Consider the following 14,137-nt stretch of genomic DNA (forward strand, 5'->3'; position numbering starts at 1 on the left):
CATAAAAGATGATGATGTTCATAAAACAGACATCTTATAATCAATTGCATAATTATAGAACCACAAAACAGACAAACCATAAAACAGACATCTTATAATCAATTGCCACTTTTTTTTTCTTTCTTAATCGCCCCCACCAGTCAATACTCAATTACTAGCATTTTAGTTCTCAGTAGAAATACATGACCACAAAACAGACAAACCATAATTGTAGAATCACAAAACCATAATTCGGTATGGTATCGAATATCTCTCCATTCCAAATAAAATGATATAAAATCGGTATGATGCGGTATAGTTAGTGTACGATTTCGGTATTTCGGTTTAGATGCCTACAGTGCTAAGGAGTTGTTATTGCATGCTTATGTGTCTCAACCTCAAAAACTGAAAGTGTTGGTTTCTCTTGCTTGGGTTCCACCTGATGTGGGATGGTTCAAACTGAATGTGGATGGCTCTCGGAGATTTTCTAGCGGCACTATTGGGACTGGAGGGGTACTTCGTAACTGTAACGGGGATTGGGTTGAAGGCTTTACTGCTAGTTTGGGTCAAGGGCAGGTTTTGGATGCTGAAATTTGGGGTTTATTCTTTGGTCTGAAGTTAGCAGTGGCTTGCAACATCTCTCGTCTATCTGTGGAGATGGACTATGCTTTAGTGGTGCAGCTCATACAAATGACTGATCCCATTCTTTTCCATCCTCTAACTGGCGTAATTATGGACTGCAGCATGTGATGGCCCAAATTGGTCAGTGTCGGCTTCATCATATTTACTGTAAGAAAAATTGTGTTGCATATTACTTGGCTTATGGAAGCTTCAATAGAGTTCTATGCTTCTGAATTTATGATGTTGCTCGTAGTTGGTTAGCTTCCTTATTAGCTGATGATGTGTTAGGGTGGGGTGCCAGTCTTGAACCCGTTTGATTTGTAGTCTGAGTTTGTATAGTTTGCTTTTGGAGTGTTAACCATCTTTTTCATCCCAAAAAAAAATAATAATAAAAAACTATTTAAAAAAAAAACTAAAAAAAGAAAAGAAAAAGAAAAAGAAAAGAAAAGAAAAGAGGAAGCAATGCTCCTTGCTCCGGGTAATTATTTTGTGGGAAATGGCAATAGTAGCCCTATTGTTTTCTGAAATGGTGATACTACCCTTACTATTTTGTGAAATTGATCGAAACATGTTATTTCTTCATCGTCCTCTCCAGGCGCTTCACTGAGCTCACTCTGTCTCTCTGACAATCTCAACTCCATCGACTCTCTAGTCCCTTACCATCCCATCTCATCGCTCTCACTCTCAAACCATCGAGTCTTCTCATTAGGAATATGACGCCTCAGCCTGATATCTCATTTATTCGACGGTAAGTTCCTATCTCATTAAATTTTCCATTTTTGTGTTTTATACGTCTTTATTTTTTGGTAGAGTAGGCATTTCTGCTTAGGATTTTTCTTTTCTTTTTGGCGTTTTCGGGCTGTATTTTTCTTATTTGTTCCTTGTTTCTTTTGGGCTTATTGTTTTGGATTGATTTTGAGGCAGTTTGTTTATTTATTGGTTTTCTGGTATGGGTTTGATTTTGTTGTTGTTGTGTGATGATTGTGCTCCTGTGCGTTTTTGTAGATAATGGTTTATAGGGTTCCCAATATACATTGAAATTTTCCTTTATTCTGATGTATTTGGTCAGTGAATGTTTGAATGTTTAAAAGAAAACAGGGGTTGTGTTTTGTCAATTCGTTGCTAGTGGTTACTTTTTCCCCGTTGAATGCTCCCGCAGATCATGAGAAACCCACATATATGAAGTGAAATTTTTTCCTTCAAGTTTTGTACCTACTTTGTGATTTGCTATATGCTGTCTGTTTTGATCTTATAGAAAAGAAGGGGGTGTTTTGAAGAAATTCGAAGTCTATGTTTGAGTATTTTCTTTTTCAGTATTTTTATCTTCTTTCTTCCAGAAAATGTGTCAGCTCTGTCGAGCCTTTTTGTTAGAACCATTGCTTATTTATGGACGTTGGAAATCTAAATGCATTATATCAAGTTAAATATATGACTCAAAGCTCAGCACATCCATTTTTTATTTATAGAACTTTGAAGCTCAAGGCTGTATCCACATGACGACCAAATCAGTAGTCCAAGACTTCTCATCTGACACTTCACGCCGACCCAATCCTTCTCCAATCTCTGTCAAGCCTGAGACTCCAGCCACTCTACGCCCTCCTCAACCACCTGTTCATAACATGTCAGACGTTCATATCCACCACTGTGAAGTTCGATTCCTCCCAGAGTTTTTCGATTCTCACTCACCTTCCAAGAATCCTAGGCTTTACATGTACTATCGCAACAACATCATCAAGCATTACAGGGACAACCCTGCCCGAAAGCTCACCTTCACTGATGCCCGTAAGACTCTCGTTGGTGATGTTGGCTCCATTCGCAGGGTTTTTGATTTTCTTGAGGTTTGGGGTTTGATCAATTACTCCTCCGCTCTCAACAAGCCCCTTAGGTGGGAGGACAAGGACAGCAAGGCTGCCTCTCCGGTCGCTGAATCCCCCACAGGTTGTCCTGAGGACTCTTCCACTCCCAACAAGGAGAGCCCCAAGAAGAGAATGTGCCATGGTTGCAAGTCTCTTTGTAGCATTGCCTGCTTTGTTTCTGGAAAGGTCTCTCATTCTTTTGATATCATTATTATAGAAGTGAACTGATTAACAGACTGACTGAAGCGTGATTTTGTCATGTAGGTGTCTTGCAATCCCTTAATATGTCATATTGTCCTCACATCTGCATTGCATAAATAAATTTGGGCACTCCCACTTTTCTAAGTCATATGTGTGACTTGTGGGCGCAAGGGTGGAGCTAGAACTTTTCAAAAGGGTGGGCTAATATTTTGTTAATTGAAAAAATAAAGATAAGCTACATTGGGAATTGCTACTTTGGAATTTTTTGGGCTTCAAGGAGCTAGAAAAATATGGGTTTTGTGTACTGGCTAGCTTTAAAAATGAAGAAACTACATAGATTGGTAGGCTAGAGTTGCAATATCCTAAAATATTGTGCTGTAAAAAGTATTTTGCATCAAGGTTGCACTGGGCTATAGTCTAGGGCAGCTAACATGTAGCTCTGCCCTTGCATGGGCAGTTGCATTGCATGTAACATTTTATCTTATTGTGGTTCCTGGGCCTGATCTTTTCATTCCTTGTTGGTACCAGTATGATATGACTCTCTGTGCAAGGTGCTATGTTCGCGGGAATTATCAGATTGGTGTAACTTCTTCAGATTTCAGGAGGGTTGAGATCAATGAAGAGATGAGGAGTGATTGGGCATATAAAGATACTTTGCATCTTCTAGAAGCTCTCATGCATTATGGTGACAATTGGAGGAAGGTTGCACAACATGTCGGTCGAAGTGAGAAGGAATGCATCACTCATTTCATTAAAATTCCTTTTGGTGAAGAATTTATTGCTGATTTCGATTCTGGGGATTTCTACTACAAGAATAGTAGTCCTTTGAAAGACTCTGTGGATTCCAAATTTGGAATGGAGAGTAATGGTACACCATCCCCAAGTAAAAGAATGCGTCTCACACCTCTTGCAGATGCAAGCAACCCAATAATGGCTCAGGTGATACAAGTAGAAATAAGTTCCCTGCCTTTCTCTTATTTAACTGAGTAAAGTTCTAAAATGAATAGGCACAAAGCATATTTTCGTTAGGTCACCTTGAGCATATAATAGTTTTGATTTATTTTCTTTAATTAATAATACATGTGACTTCTCATTTCTTGCGTAAATGTGTTCTCAGAAATTTCTTTTTATTTTTTATTTTGCAAAATTCAGGTTACATTGATTTTTGTATCATCTCTCTTTCCTTTCAGGCAGCCTTCCTGTCAGCTTTGGCGGGCATAGAGGTTGCAAAAGCTGCTGCTTGGGCGGCTGTAACAACCCTTTGTGAGGCGGATTATGAAACAAGTAGACTGAGTCTAGGATCTCGGGCTTGGAATGCAAGACAGCATGGTGTGCTTCTTGTTAAAAACCCTTCTCTAGCATAATGCTCAATTAGTTTATTGCATATGGACCCGAACTTGTCATGGGATTTTCTAAAATATTGAATTTACTAGCACTGGGAGGACAATCCTATAAATTTACTTGGTGAAGAGAATTTTGTGACCATCAAACTCCAAGTAGAATAATGGCTTGCTTTCTTACGCAGAAGTGAATGCTGAATCCAATGGGGACACCAACCTAGATGAACTGGGAGGTGCTTTTGTATATGCAAATTCACAGCTTGAAAAGGAAGGGATGGATGTGGAGAGAGCAATTTCTGGGATTACAGAGGTGCAGGTATGTGAAATTCTGGGGTTAGTAGTATGGTACTCTTTCTAGTTGTAAACTATTTTCTAACCATCGGAAGTTTTGCAGATGAAAGAGATTCAAGAGAAGATTGTTCGTTTTGAGGAGTTAGATTTACAGATGGAGAAAGAACGGCAAAAACTGGAGCAAATGAAAAACATGCTCTTTGTTGATAAGCTAACACTTTCATTTCATAAAACTTGTGCACAAAAAACTGAAGGAATGGAGAAGAATATACAAACAGACTGATTTTCCGTAGTTTATGTATGTTTATAATCATCTAGTTTTATGTTCAAAGCACTGACCATCTAGTTTCCTCTCGCTCCTCCCCTCTCTAAAGCAGAAAAGGAGAACAAAAAAGGAAAACAAAATCGCTGCCCCCAAGTTGCCGTAGGGACGACTCTAAATTAATTACCAGGATTTGATTGAATTGGAAATATTTGAGTGGCACTTATAAGCGTTTCTAGGAGAATATAACTCGAACATCTGCCTGATTTTCGAACACGAGGCATGTGGATACATGCGTTTAGGGTTTGATTTGTAAGATGTTGAAGTTGCAGTCCAAAATAATCATCTTGCACTATTCTTGAAACTGTTATAACAAAGGAGAATAGAGCCAAGCTCCCAAGTCATAAACTTTTGTATCATATTTGATACATTATGCACATTGTTTCATATAATTCATAAGTACGGTTGGGGCTCAAAACCGATATTAGACTGGTTCAACTTCAGTTCCCTGGGTATTTAGCAGCATCAGCTAGGATTATTGCTCTTCCAAACGCAGATATATATATATATATATATATATATAACAAAATCTATAAATTTCCAATCAAATTAAGGTACTGCTACAATAATATCCAACTAAATCCGTCGTCAATTACGCAATCTGTATACATTTAGCAATCTTCTCTTGGCAGCTAGATGTTTGATTGAAATGTATTTCATTAGATTACCACAAAATATTGAGTGTAAAACTAACCCAACCAAAACTGGTAATCCAAAGTTTCAAACTCTGCCTGGAGCCTGGAGGTTATTTGTCAAATGAACTTGAAGGATTTGACAGCCTGCAAAACCAAACAAAACTTGGCACTTTCGGTAAATGAATCAAAGGTCGTCAATCTGGTGTATCATCCTAGATAAGTGTCTAGTCTAACCTCTGCCAGACTGCATATTTTGTCTATGCACAACATATACTTTTACTTTTAAACTCACCTTCTCAATATTGGAACTGTATTTATCTGATTCTTCCTCTACATACTGCAGCAAAACATTGCAATGTCAGCATTGCAGGTTGGCAGGTCTAACATTATAAGACACAAGGGATCCCAATTCCAGAACACAGTGCAATTTAGAAATTAAAATGAGGTTTTCTCTGCATATCTATCTATCTGGTATATAGTTTCTAGTGGAGGCAACTTGCAATTACCTGTCCGGTCACGGTATATAGTCTGTTGTACCAGCCGTTTGTTGCCATCCCAAGAGCTGAAAACAGGTGCTTCACACTTTCACCAGGTTTTTGCAGCGAATACTCGATGAAGTAAAGCCCTGATCATCATCATCATCAATTTCAAATCATTACAATTTTATGAACAATCTTCCGAAGTTGGTAAACTAAGTGATGCTTCATGCCAATACCTTTAGATGCTTTGCAATCTATAAGTTTTGCTGTCACTCCTGCTGGTCTTTGCCAGCTCCTGTCTAATCCGCTAACCTTTGTTTGAAGACCATACAAAAGATTAATGCAAAATTAATGAGTAAATTAACAAGCTTCGGTCGCATTTTGAATGAGCAGAAAGTAATTAAACTGGGAGAAATGAAGGGCCTAGCTACTACTACCTACCAGAGTCTCAGCAAAGGCTTCAACTTTGCCAAAGGATTCCATCTTTGTAAAATCCGGACCAAGTCCCGTGATTACAACGCTAACTGAAGCAGTAGAGCAGCACACACAGCAATTATATATAACCAAGTCCAAAAATCACAAGATTGGTCCAAATGAGATTGAGATTACCCACTTGAGCTATACCCCTCTTCCGGATAGAAAGCGGTTACTGATTTAAACCCAGTTGGTTCTCCAGCACCTACTTGCCAGTCTCCAGAACCAAAATACTAAAGCATTCAGTATATTAACTTGAGGTCTTGTGGGTTAAAGGAAACCAAAATTTTACATAGAAAATTAGATTCACCTTGAGGAATCAATATCTTGAATTTGTTCAGATCATCAGTGTAAATGCGAAAACCCTCGGGCACATCTGAATTAACAAACTCCAAGAAAATTCTTAAAATTCAACTGAGTTACCAAAATCAATATGGAGAGGGAGAGAAATGATCAACTATATGTTACCATTCTCTGCCAACGCATTTGAAATAAGTTCCGGAAACGAAAATGCAGCAAACGTCGTCCCAAGCAAAACTTGTCTTCTCTTGGCTTGACATTGAATGCCAAAACTGGAAAACAAAAGGACGTGATGTAAAGCTATATATTTCTTAAAAGGAAATTGAGTGTGATGATGCTTTATATATACCATGATTCTGGTTCTGGTTCTGGTTCTTTGTTTCTGCAACATTGCACGTAGCTTTTTCTACAAATGGCGATGCCTGAAGAAACAGAGAAGCAACAATTTTAGCTGATTAACTCTGACCTGCCAAGAGTAAAGTTAAGTGGGGAAATTCAGGGTCCATATGGGTGGAGCTGAGGTGAGCGGAAAGACCTGTGTTGTTCGACGAAGGTCGCAGCAGGGGCAGAGAATACGAAGACGCAACGCACGCCATGCCTTTTAGATTGCCTTCTGCCTGCCTCGTTAGTTACTTCATTCATTCCAGCTATGTTGTCGTGGGCCATTATTTCTTTCCTATCTTGATGATATTTTGACAATAGACAAATAAACCTCCAACTTATGTCATTTTGTATGGTTATATATCAGAGTACCTTGTCTACATTTACTTTCAGAATATATATATATATATATATATATATATATATAAGTCTGTTATTTCCACCCACCTGTCCTATTTTCTCACTCACCTTATTTTCCCACTCACCATGTAAATTTGAAAAAATACAATCCTATCTTTCCACCCATCATTATTCTTAAAATATTCCTTAATTATTAATTCAAGCAAATTCTCTTTTCTGTTAAATTGTGTCATTTAAATTTAATTTAATGACTGAAAAGAGCAATTGTTTGCTCTAATTGGAGAGATTTGACAACAAAAACAAAACTAATAGAACAGATTTTCAACATGAGCATCTGATTACATTGGGATTTGCTTCGTGGGAGGAGAAGACTTTTGCCATGTCGATCATTGGGATTTGCTGGCCTCCTACAAATGGGAAGAGTACATGATGACTGGAGTTTCTGATGAAGAACCCATGGTTTTGGCTCAAAACTTTTGGTTATAAAATAAGAGGTTGAGGGGTGCTTTGGATTTGATGTTTGATATTTGTGCTTTGGATTTTTTTTAACTTTTTTTAATTTTAAGTTTGAGGCAATTGTTTTATTTTTTAATCATTTTCCATAAGTCCTTAAAAGTCATTTTATGAAGGGGTAAAATTGTCTTTAAAATTTTGAAAATAAGGTGGGTGGAAATAGCAACACTCATATATATATATATATATATATATATATATTCTCTTCATTGAGGATCTCTCAAATAGTATTATTTGAGAGATGGGGCGCTCAGCCGTTGGATCTCTTTTAATAAGCTTGTGTGGCTATGATTCTTTTAAATGTTTTAACCCGTTTTCACACTCTTGACCCACCACAAACTCCACTTACGTAGCTTGTGTAGCTTGTGTACGATTGTCTAGAGATTGCATTAGCCCAAAAACATCGAGTAATCTTGTGTTCAATATTAAATCTCGTCTCGTCCACATCATCGGATTTGTGGAGGAGTGTTAGACAACATCCCTGATTTATAGCTAATTGATGTATATACCATTTATATCTCTCCAGTCAACTATATTAATTGTTAATCCATGTAGACTGGGAATTCTTTTATATGTCTTTCCTATTGTAATGTTAACTTGGCTGTATATATACTTTCCTCCAACATTGAGAAGAATAACAATTCAGATTTCACAAACTTGCACTTACAAAAAAAATTGGCTTGGCTAACAATAAGAAGGGGAGGAGGACTTACTGTTGTTTTGGGTGGGATCATAAGAGTACGGATGGCATACCCGAGCAGAATGGGGGCCAAGGGCCAAATTGCAGCTCCAGTGCTCCAAGTCTAGCCTAGGCAAGGGTTGGGTCCCAGAAGCCCAGGCAAGCCCACAGGCAAATTCAGCTTGAGCTACTGTCTGGGCAAAATGACACAATGCTGATGTCAGCAACCAAATAAAAATTTGAAAAAATACCAAAAATTTCAGAATTTATTTATTTACTTATTTATAAATACCTAGTCATATTCTTTACTTCCCACACTAAAAACTCTATACAAATTTATCTCTTCATATCTCATGTGAATAGTAATTTTCATTCATTGCCTTTTGGGGTGGAAACAAAAAGGCAAGAATGCCACTATTCATGAATAATGACAAACCTTGCCTTGCCTTTGCCTTACCCTTGCTTTTTGGGGTGGAGGTGCTCTCAAAATGCTTTCTACATAAGCGTTCAGGATACACTACTAAGTGTTTGTTATAAGATAAACACTTCTAAACAAGTGCTTATAATCTAGCAAAATTTCTTTCTATTTTATTAAGGTCCTGTTTGATAACCATTTTAATTTTCAACTGGAAACTTGAAAAATGAAAACGAAAAACTTTTACCAAACATGTTTTTTTTTTTTTTTCAAAAAAAGAGTGAAAATAAAATGGTTATCCAACGTTGCTAATATTATGTGTGAAGTTAGAATGTCCTATTAGTTTGGATAATTTTTTAAGCAAGCAAAAATTATTTGTACATTTTTACAAAACAAGGTGAAGTAAGCAAAAACACAAAGTGCAGCGTGCGGCGCGGATGACCAAGTAACGTTCATGAGAGCTGTGATGAAAGATTGGACTTAGGAAAAGAGAAGGAAAAAGAAGAAAAGGAGAAAGCGCCAAACACAAGATTGACAAAAAGAAATGTTATCCAAACGGGTTGAGAGCAGCAAATGCGATATACTCGCTTGGTTTGAAGGACCACGTCGACAGCGACCCACTTTGTTTTTGAATTTTAAAATTGTAACAGCGAGTAATATCAAAGCACAGTCGACAGTCGACCCAAAGAAAAAAGCAAACAGCAATGAAGGCGTTGGATTGGAGTAAATGCAAATTAAATTATTAATATATTTTTTGTAAGAATGCAAAATAGCAAATTAGGGCTTGGCTTTTTCTCGCTTTTTTAATATACGCCCGTACACGGAAAGGCACGAAATAAAAAGAAAATATAATATCCGAATTAAAATATAACCAATATTCAGAATTCTCGCATTTCTCAGAAAAAGGGCTTCGGAGCCGCTCTGCGTTTTCGTTCCGGAACCCTAGAATTTCCGCGTCGGCGTAATTTTCCTGAATTATTGGTAAGTTGAACGTATTTTTTGGGCTTATTTTACGATTTTCCTCAATTTTCATTGTATTTTCTTTTATGATTCTTTTACTTTGAATTTCCGAAAAAATAAAAGATTTTTTTTTTAAAAAACAAATTGTTCGTTGGTGGAAGTAAAATGCTGATTTTTGTTTGGTTTAAGCTTTAATATTTAAATATTTTGCATGATCTATGCTGAAATTTGAAAATAAAAAAAGGCAAATGTAAAATTTTCCGGTGGTTTTTAAACCAGGTCTGTAAGTTGAATGTAATTCTCGTCGCAGTTATTAGGGTTTGTTGTTCAGTTGGGGTTGGATTTTACTCCCAGATTCGTGGGTAAGTATGTTGTCAGAGTTAGGGTTTAGATACTTGTTGCAGAATGAGCTTACTTGGAATCTAGCATCATCATCTTCTTCTCCTTTTTTTATTTTTCTGTTTTACTGGTGGTTAAGAATTAAGATACCACAAAAAAGAATAATCATTTTGTAAATACCATTTTAAAATTGGTTGGTTTTGTTTATGGATTAGGGTTTGTAAATTGTGCTGATCTGAGAAATGGTAAATTTCTTTGCACTCGCTGAGCTTTTTTTAATATTTTTCTTATGGTGTTTCAGAGGCTGGTTTGATGGGATTTTAGTACAAGTGCAAAACTGCAAATAATTATTATTTTAAAAAAATTAAAAAAAGAAGAAGAAAAAAAAAAGATGTCGGGATCTGAGACAGGAGTGATGACGAGTAGAGAGCCGTTCAGCGTCGGCGGTCTGCAGAAGAGTCCGCTGCAGTCACAGGCCGCCATACAGAACATGCGCTTGAACTTCAGTCCTGACGGCTCTGCTGCTGCTCTCTACAAGCCTGTCGCCGCCGCCTCCTCACCCACTTACCAGTCCTCCGCCGCTGCCGGCGGTTCTGCTCCTGTTCCGGTACAGGCCGGCGAGGGTTCACCAGGTGCTGCTGTTATGGCCCCTGCTCCTGGTGCTGGTGCTGGGCTTAACATGAACATGGGTAGCGAGCCAATGAAGAGGAAGAGAGGGAGGCCCAGGAAGTATGGGCCAGATGGCACCATGGCACTGGCTCTCTCACCTTCAGCTGCGTCTGTGACCGTAACCCAGTCCAGTGGTGGAGCCTTTTCTCCTCCTCCTCCTCATCCTCCTCCTCCATCTGTAGGTTCTGCTTCACCCACTTCCATCAAGAAAGCCAGAGGCAGACCACCTGGTTCTACCAAGAAGCAACAATTGGATGCTTTGGGTAAAGCTTCTTTCCTTTTATTATTCTGATTATTGGGTTTGCTTTAATTTTTTGTGGGCTGCGTTTTAAATCTGCGTTCTTCTGTGTCTTTGATGTTGCTATTGTTTTTCTTTTGCGTTTACCCTTGTCTGTCGCGTGGTGATTTTGAGTGAGCCGTTGGGTTTTAAGGCAACAGTGGCTTTGACTTATTCCCATACCGGGATCAACTAAGTTCTATTTTTATGTACTTGTCTTAGTTTTTTTTCTTACTTATTATCATCTCTATTGGAGGTTCTTGTTCCCGCCCATTTGGGTTTCTGACAGAAAATGAAGTGGTCGTTGTTTTTTTATTTAATAAAAAGGATATATTCGTGGAATGACTCTATGGAATAGAAAAGGGTATTGGAACTGAGCTTCTGTTCAGTGCCTCTTGAGATTCTTATGTTTGTTTCAAAATTACTTATCTGCCCTTGATTCTTGTATTGCAATCAGATGCTGTAAGCTCAAAGATATTGAACCTTTGATTATTCATGATATTTCCATGCGCATATGATATCTTATAATGATAATGATTTTTGGTATTTCTTTCAAATGGAATTATTCGTCTTAAATCGGTCTGTTTTACAGCGGAACTTTATCAATAAGATTTTATAAAATATTTCCATTATTGGAAAAATATGCTTTTGAAAGTTTCCAATCTGAGCATACAAGTCCCTCATGCTGCTTAAATCTTATTGTTTCCTTTTCAAGAATTCAATTTTGATGTTGCTTTTCCCCCTGCAAATTACTGTATAATAATAACGGTGCTAAGTGTTAATTTGTTTTCCTCTTTGTAGGATCTGCGGGGTTTGGATTTTCGCCACATGTTATCACTGTAAAAGCTGGAGAGGTTTCTAATTCCCCTTCTTTCTTTAATTTTTATTTTTATTTTTACTGCTCTTCCCTGTTTGAACATCACTGCACTCTTACTCTGAATAGTTGTTGAGCTACAAACATCACTGCAACCCTTACAGTTTCCATATTCTCCAAGTTCTTGTCTGTTTCATATTATCGACTTTTGAATTTGACTGATCATTTTTCAAGTTGATTACAGTATTGAAATTTCATTTTAATGCATTTTATCTTTCAGGATGTATCGGCAAAAATAATGTCATTTTCTCAGAATGGTCCTAGGGCTGTTTGCATCTTGTCTGCAAATGGAGCCATTTCTAATGTGACTCTTCGCCAACCGGCCACATCTGGTGGAACTGTAACATATGAGGTTTGTGAGATTGCTACCTGTCTGTTGGCCTTCCCTTGCGTTGAAGTGGAACTGTTACATAGGATGTGCTGACTTTTTCATGCGGTTGTATTGAAAGTATGTTGGGCCTCAATAGTTATCCTCTGGGCATATGGACAGGATGAAAAATTACTCCAAGTCTTTCTAGGACTGAAATTGAATTGTGTCGAAAGAAAAGAAAAAGCTTGGTAGTGAAGTTGGTAACAGCTAAAGTTTGACATATACTCCACAACGCTGTGAAGAAAAGCACTCTAGGGGGCTACAGTAGTGATTTTTGTTGTTTCTCATATTGCCGCTTTTACTAGTTTAAATTGCCCTTGACCTAACACGAGTAATTATCATAAACTTTTTGTTAATCATTTGGTAATTACGATAGGAGGGTCGGCTTCATTTTATGTATATTTTCTACCTATGAATTATTCTCTGCTAATTCCTGTTTTTCTTATGAATTTTCATATGCAGGGGAGGTTTGAAATTCTAACACTTTCTGGCTCATTTCTTCTATCTGAAAGTAGCGGCCAGCGGAGTAGAACTGGGGGATTAAGTGTGTCATTATCTGGCCCAGATGGTCGAGTTTTAGGTGGTGGTGTGGCAGGTCTTCTGACAGCTGCCTCCCCTGTTCAGGTACATTTCTTTTAACTTTTCCCAAACAGTTATTTCTGTGTGTGCATTTTTGTTTATTTATCTTTAACTTGTGATGCGAAAATTATTAGTTTAAGTTCAGAAGATTTTCCCCAATATGTGTGGTCTATAAACTGTGATGTTAACACTGGACAGGCCCTATTCTATATATTTGTTTCTTTGAGAAAAGGGAATTTATCAGCAGTATTAGCACTGCCAGATACAGCGTCTTCATATGATTGAACATAATAGAAACAGTGATTTTACGATTGCAAAATCCATTGCAGGTAGTAGTGGGGAGCTTTGTTGCAGATGGTCGGAAAGAATCAAAGACAGCAAACCAATTGGAGCCTGTAGCACCGAAACTTGCACCGAGTAGTGGGCCAACAGGGGCCAGTAGCCCCCAGTCACGCGGAACGCTCAGTGAATCTTCAGGTGGACCTGGAAGTCCGCTTAACCAGAGTACAGGAGGCTGCAATAACAGTAACCCGCAAGGCATGTCAAGCATGCCATGGAAGTGAAGCTTTCATAACTCCAGCCTTTTCACTAATTTGTGTAGTAGGCAAGATCAGGATCAGCAATGTTGTGTTTCTTAACTTTATTCGGAGTCTCGAGGGCACCCCGTTGTAGTTTCAACCTTGTGTAATGTATGTTTAGTAGAATAAGAACTGTATAATACTTTACTGCTTGACCTTATAGGATGTGGGCAGCTGAAGTGTCAACCAGGTAACAAGAGGTGTTTGTGAAATAGAAATTAGATTAAGCCTTGTGCTTTTAGGACTTGGTAGGATTAGGATGAGTTGGTGATCTAGTTGTTTAGCATGTGTTGGCTTGTTGTAATCTTTGTAGACCCTTCCTTCAGATATGCTCAGCTTCACCTTATTCTCGAATGATAAGATGGTAAATGGTGCCAATTTGATTCTAACCATTCTGTTTGTGGAACCATCTCTTCTTTTTGGGTCATGGTGTTGCCTTCATTTTTCTTCTTTTCCTGTCTTGCTTGGTTCATGCCCATGTAACTCCATTTGTTACTGTTGCAAATATGGATATGTTTATCACCTATGGCGCGGAGTTCAGAGAAAGTCTTCGCCATTGTTTCTGGGTTTCTGGTTTTCCTAGTATGTAGTCTTTCGTGCAGTGAGATCAACAAGCATCTACGGTTAAAAGTTGCCCGCGTCTGC

At 38.0% G+C, this 14,137-nt stretch overlaps 3 protein-coding genes across 4 annotated transcripts; 2 read left to right on the plus strand and 1 right to left on the minus strand.

Annotated features, from left to right (window-relative positions):
- Nucleotides 1–1,172: 1,172 nt before the first annotated feature.
- On the plus strand, nucleotides 1,173–4,577 carry SWI3B (switch subunit 3). The gene is made up of 6 exons (XM_008239840.2): nucleotides 1,173–1,348; nucleotides 2,067–2,642; nucleotides 3,186–3,596; nucleotides 3,848–3,986; nucleotides 4,183–4,313; nucleotides 4,392–4,577. The coding sequence occupies exons 2-6, from the start codon at nucleotides 2,094–2,096 to the stop codon at nucleotides 4,569–4,571; spliced, it is 1,410 nt and encodes a 469-aa protein (XP_008238062.2). The 5' UTR covers nucleotides 1,173–1,348; nucleotides 2,067–2,093; the 3' UTR covers nucleotides 4,572–4,577.
- A 548-nt stretch (nucleotides 4,578–5,125) lies between these two features.
- On the minus strand, nucleotides 5,126–7,190 carry LOC103336629 (Photosystem II reaction center PsbP family protein). Of its 2 annotated transcripts, none has more exons than XM_008239697.3 (10): nucleotides 7,034–7,190; nucleotides 6,848–6,920; nucleotides 6,667–6,770; nucleotides 6,509–6,574; nucleotides 6,338–6,403; nucleotides 6,166–6,248; nucleotides 5,961–6,036; nucleotides 5,752–5,870; nucleotides 5,538–5,582; nucleotides 5,126–5,389 (listed from the first exon to the last, which is right to left on the minus strand). In XM_008239697.3, the coding sequence occupies exons 1-10, from the start codon at nucleotides 7,092–7,094 to the stop codon at nucleotides 5,363–5,365; spliced, it is 720 nt and encodes a 239-aa protein (XP_008237919.1). In that variant the 5' UTR covers nucleotides 7,095–7,190; the 3' UTR covers nucleotides 5,126–5,362. The 2 variants fall into 2 exon arrangements, with proteins under 2 accessions (XP_008237919.1, XP_008237918.1); XM_008239696.3 differs by having other exon boundaries at nucleotides 6,338–6,415.
- Nucleotides 7,191–10,503: 3,313 nt separating this feature from the next.
- On the plus strand, nucleotides 10,504–13,881 carry LOC103336631 (AT hook motif DNA-binding family protein). The gene is made up of 5 exons (XM_008239698.3): nucleotides 10,504–11,077; nucleotides 11,893–11,945; nucleotides 12,186–12,317; nucleotides 12,798–12,959; nucleotides 13,244–13,881. The coding sequence occupies exons 1-5, from the start codon at nucleotides 10,537–10,539 to the stop codon at nucleotides 13,475–13,477; spliced, it is 1,122 nt and encodes a 373-aa protein (XP_008237920.2). The 5' UTR covers nucleotides 10,504–10,536; the 3' UTR covers nucleotides 13,478–13,881.
- Nucleotides 13,882–14,137: the final 256 nt, after the last annotated feature.

The sequence above is a fragment of the Prunus mume genome, linkage group LG7, assembly GCF_029339155.1.
Source record: "Prunus mume cultivar Tortuosa linkage group LG7, ASM2933915v1, whole genome shotgun sequence".
Lineage (NCBI taxonomy): Eukaryota > Viridiplantae > Streptophyta > Magnoliopsida > Rosales > Rosaceae > Prunus > Prunus mume.